General features: G+C 41.7%; 1 protein-coding gene across 1 annotated transcript; it reads left to right on the top strand.

The window, feature by feature from the left end:
• Positions 1-1,393: 1,393 nt before the first annotated feature.
• On the top strand, positions 1,394-3,130 carry LOC134645800 (uncharacterized). The gene is made up of 3 exons (XM_063499392.1): positions 1,394-1,521; positions 1,666-1,948; positions 2,076-3,130. Exons 1-3 carry the CDS (start codon positions 1,430-1,432, stop codon positions 2,745-2,747), a joined length of 1,047 nt encoding a protein of 348 aa, XP_063355462.1. The 5' UTR covers positions 1,394-1,429; the 3' UTR covers positions 2,748-3,130.
• The last annotated feature ends 2,390 nt before the right edge of the window (positions 3,131-5,520 follow it).

The raw sequence follows: 5,520 nt of genomic DNA, 5'->3' as shown, positions 1-5,520 counted from the left end.
AATTAAATGATACCCGCAGTGGGCTTTTGCAATCCTGAACAATTTCAAACAATTAACCGGCTGTTTAGAAGTATCACTGCAGCGTTCATTTTCTAAAGGGCTGAATGTTATTTGCGACCATCTGTTGTGATAAAAACTACTCTGAAACCATGAAACCCCTTACAGAAGAAATGCCCGTTTGATCCGTTTTTAAAATAAAAGGCATGCATCGCTGCATGCTGTGACATCAGAATCACAAAATGAGTGTGATTAAAACAGGATTAGTTTGAAAAGAGCGATACTGGTTGCTTTGGGTGAAAAGGTGACATCATGTGCAGCGTGTTTTAGAATTAGGCTTATAGCATTTATTTTCTAAAGAACTGAATGTTATTTGTGACCATTTACTGTGTTGAAAAACTAGCTGGCTCTGTCTCCCTCTTAGTTCAACATTCCGAAATCCCGATTTTTAAATAGAATGATCGCATCAATCCGTGAAAGAAACCCCAGTACATGCGTAAAAACTAGTTAAATTAAAACTAGTCGTTTGATTAAATGAAACGCTTGTGAACAGGCTGAAATTACCCGTACAGAAGAAATTCCCGTTTATACCGTTTTTAAAATAAAAGGCATGCATCACTGCATGCTGTGACATCAGAATCACAAAATGAGTGTGATTAAAACACAATTAGTTTGAAAGAGTGATACTGCCTACTTATAGCATTTATTTTCTAAAAGGGCTGTATGTTATTTGTGACCATTTACGGTGTTGAAAAAACTAGCTGGCTCCATCTCCCGCTTAGTTCAACATTCCGAAATCCCGATTTTTAAATAAAATGATCGCATCAACCCGTGAAAGAAGCCCCTGTAGATGCGTAAAAACTAGTTAAATTAAAACTAGTGGTTTTATTAAATGAAACGCTTGTGAACAGTCACTGAACTGACATTACCCATTCAGAAGAAATTCGCATTTGTTCCGTTTTTAAAATAAAATGGTTGCATCGCTGTGTGCTGCTGAGATATTGTCAGAATGATAAAATTAGTGCGGTTAAAACACAATTAGTAACACTTTTGACTAGATGTAAATAAAAAGCATCCCCGCTTTGTTAATGCACACTGTGAACAAAAACGGCTTCCACCCCTACACACAAAAACAAAGAATTGCTCTTAAGGACACATATGTCTGCATAAATGAATGTTGAGACACACCAAAGTGACAAAAAAATAGTTTAATTAAAAACCCTATGGTTTGATTGAATCAAGTTAAAAACACATGAACTCATATGACCCCCTGACCCCCTGTGTGTCTCCACACATGAACTCACATAATCCCAGGACCTGTACGCGCATGCGCACACGCACGAAACCGGTCAAACCGGTTCTCAAACCTGTTTGGTTGGCCGCCATCTTGGATTGCTGCCATCTTATTAGTAGTCATGTCCTTGTCCATGGGATGACTATGAGGGAGGCTGGGCAACGAGTACAACCAAATTTGAGTCGCTTCACTGTTGCCTCCATCATCAGAACCTTCAGGGAGGAAAACAGGTAGGTGTACTTGCAGTAAGACTGCTTTGTACAGTAACGTTTAAGTTACTGAATTTATGTGTCTTGAGTTTCTGTATGTTTCCATTATTTTCCTGTAAAATGAATGTGTGACAGTTACAGTAATGAGTGCTTCTATTTTTGTAGGACACAGAGACGACCACCTGGTGGAGGCAGGTTAAGGCTTTTGTCGGAGGAGCAAGAGAGGGAACTTGTAAACATGGTAATTGCAAATAATGTAATCCGCCTGCAAGAGATTCAAAGGAGAGTGATTGAGGATGATCATCTTTTTCGAGGCATAAATGCCATCAGCCTCTCCACAATTGACCGCATCCTCCGAAAGAATCAATTCCGGATGAAACAGGCATACCGAGTCCCTTTCGAACGAAACTCTGACAGAGTGAAAAACCAACGTGTGGAATATGTTCAGGTATGAGTTTTGATACTGTATAAGGTATTGTGTACCATCACAGCATGGCAGTTTATGCTGCCATTTCAGCACTCTTGAACTTTGGTTCAGGGTACCGATTGACGCTACTGTGTTATGTGTTTTGCAGAGAATCTTTGAGATTGAAGGACGGCCTGTTCCCCATGAAATGATCTTTGTGGATGAGGCAGGTTTTAACCTGACCAAAAGAAGGAAAAGGGGGAGGAACATAATTGGCCATCGGGCTATTGTAAATGTCCCTGGTCAGCGTGGGGGGAATGTCACTATGTGCGCAGCCATCAGCCAACGAGGGGTACTCCACCGCCATGCCGTACTAGGACCCTATAACACTATGCTTCTCCTTGCTTTTCTTGATGGTTTAAGACAACATATGTTCCAGCTGGACTACAGGGAACCAGCACAGCCAGAGCAGCCTCACTACGTTGTTGTGTGGGATAACGTCAGCTTCCATCGCGCTGCTCTGGTTCGTGACTGGTTTACCAATAACCCAAGGTTTTCTAATATCTTTCTGCCTGCATACTCCCCCTTTCTAAACCCGATAGAGGAGTTATTTTCGGCATGGCGGTGGAAATTGTATGACCGAGAACCTTATGTCCGTGTTCACCTCCTTCAGGCCATGGAAGAGGCCTGCCTAGACATATCAGTAGATGCATGCCAGGGGTGGATCAGGCATGCAAGAGGATTTTACCCCCGCTGCCTGGCTGGGGCCAATATAGCCTATGATGTGGATGAGATTCTCTGGCCTGACCCAGACCAAAGACAAGATGCTGTGGTGGGATAATGTTTCTGGTGTGTGTTGTACTGTATAGTACATGAATGACAATGTGCCACTGTACATACATTGGTTGCGTCTTTTGTGTTTATCATGTGACAAGGGTTTTGAAGGGGAGAACCATAAGCAACCTAATTGTTTTGGAACTATTGTTTTGAATTAATTGTACCAGTGTGCAAAACTCTGTTGTAGTGTGTGTGTTTTTGAGGGCTTGTGTTTGATGTCTGAGGGCAAAGTTCGGTTTTTCAGCAGGAGTGAATAGTTTTGGGTGTAGAGCTTCATTTTGACCTGGAAATAGGATGTTTGGGGAATTGAGTGAGATGTTATGGATTTGTGTTTACTGTTGTGCGGATATGAGGCGTAGTTTCAAGAAATGTGTTTTAGCAATCGAGAAAAACTGTAATAAAAACATATCAAACATATTTCTCTTTCTATAGATTTTATTTATTTATACTTGTATGTTTTGTCAGTGCCCTTAGGATGATTGTGATGCTGATTCAAAGAAGATCAGTAAGTCTAAGGCAGATTAAAGCCCAAATTAGGCATTCATTAAGTGAATCCACAACTCACTGTTACTGTAACACAGGACACTTTATTAAAGTGGATGAAACGAGAATACAGGAAAACAGCACTGCAGGGTAGTCAATCAGTGAACTTGATTATAAATGCAATGCGAGGGGCTTTACATAATCAACTGTGTACAAAAAGTCAAAAGTGCCTGTCAGGTACGCTGGAATCATACACGTTACCATCAACAGTATCATTGTGAATGTTACACACTTAAAGAAAGTTTACAATGAGCAACATGTACTGACAACAGCCATACGCAGGTAAATGTGTAGTAAATGGCAGTGCAGTAAATCTGCCTAGTACGATATTAAATACACGATACACTTACGACTTCATATATGTCACATCGTTTGTAACGAGCCACGGTCGGAAAGCACCACCGGGCACTGCAGACGTGAAGGCGCGTGGATACCGTCTGTGCGTGAGTGAAGGCAGCGACTCGGCTGAGCAGCTCCTGTTGAGGTTTGGTGAAGACCATACTTCTCACCCGGCCTGCTGACGATGTGCAGGGGCATCTGGATTTATAACACGAATTGCTAGTGTCGCCATCATCAGGTGTAGCCACTTGAAAAGACTAGAAATGGGCGTAATGCATTAGATGCTGGCTAGCGCGCAGCTAACATTTACCCTAAAGTAAGAGTTGAATGAACTATTCAGCCTCGTGTAATTTCAGCTACGTCCAGGAGCGTCTATAACTTACCGTAAACATAAAAGAAATGCCAGTTTCCATAAAAAATAGCGGACTTACTGGCTGCTTCGCTGTCCCGGTACTCATTGTTGTTGTGGTGATGCAACTTCCGTCGACTGACGATTGGTAGTCTAAAGTGGGATTCAGCGCTCCTATTGGGCCAGACTCTGCGAATGCAATAAAATACAAATACATCAAAAGAAATACCATCACAGGTCACAAGAGTAGGAACACAAAGCGTCAAAGGAAATCTATGACGTTCATCTCTTCATCATTTATTTAAATTAATTTATTTTAATTCAGCCAGAAAGGAAAACGAAATCATGAGGCTGAGGAATACTTTAAACTTTATGCACAATACTCATGGAGTGGTGTGAACGTAAACCAAACAGCCAACAGGCGTTATCTACAACGTGAAACATGGCGCCATCTTGTGGCCCCTTTCTGTCTATAATTCATTCAAGGCTTTGTGGGAAATGCTTCACCTGTAAACGTTTCAGTCTGTCACCAGTGACGTTTTTTCATCAGCAGAACGTTGACCGTCATCAGAATGAGCCAAATTCGATGACGTCACAAAAGTCAGATCAAAGCACAACCAATCAGAATGTTGACTTTGATCTCTGAAAGTCCTTAAATAGCCGCAAGTTCGCAGTATTCCTCACAGCAATCAGTTGCGATTAGTTCACATTTGCTCCGTGTTTTTAAACAGTTTGCTAAACAGATTTAAAATCTTTTCAAGGACATTTTAAAAGTTCTATACCAATCAGCTAAAGTTTGACAGCTGTACCGACCAGTTTCCTCCAGTCTATTAAAGCAGACTGTTTTCAAAAAATGGATAGAGGAGACGGCTCACAAAACCATGACGATGGTGAACAAAGCCATGTTGGTGTAGGGCAGGCATGTCCAAAGTCCGGCCCGCGGGCCAATTGCGGCCCGTGGTCCAGTTTTAATTGGCCCGCAAGTAATTTTATAAATTGAATAGAATATGGCCCGCACTTCAACTTTTGCTTGAGTGTATTGCACTTCTTAGTTTTAACACCAGGGGGAGCTGCTGTTGATCAAGGCAGTTGCTCCACCAAAAAGTACAATCACAGAAGAAATATACCCCCAAGTTACTAAACATGGCAGAACCGAAGAAGCGAAAGGTAGAAAGTGAGTGCAGAAAATTTCAGACAAGGTGGGAGAGTGAATATTTCTTCAAAGAATTCATGGGGACGTGTATCTGTTTGATCTGCACTGAAACTGTGGCAGTTATGAAAGAGTATAATGTATGACATCATTATCAAACCAAACATCAGGCCTATGCATCCTACACTGGTGCTGAGCGAGAGCAGAAATTAAAGCAAATGGTAGCTTTCCTGCAGGGTGAGCAACAGTATTTTTTTCGTGCTCAAATTGTCCAGGAAAAGGCTCCAATATGAGGTCGGGATGGAGACCTCATAAAACACAGCCTCGTTAAAGTCACCGAAATAACGTGCCCGGAAAAAGTGCAGGACTTCAACAACGTCAGCATGTCCAGAAATC

Source organism: Pelmatolapia mariae, linkage group LG16_19, assembly GCF_036321145.2.
Source record: "Pelmatolapia mariae isolate MD_Pm_ZW linkage group LG16_19, Pm_UMD_F_2, whole genome shotgun sequence".
NCBI lineage: Eukaryota > Metazoa > Chordata > Actinopteri > Cichliformes > Cichlidae > Pelmatolapia > Pelmatolapia mariae.
Note: the sequence above shows the minus strand (reverse complement) of the source record. Positions and strands in the feature narration are given on the sequence as shown.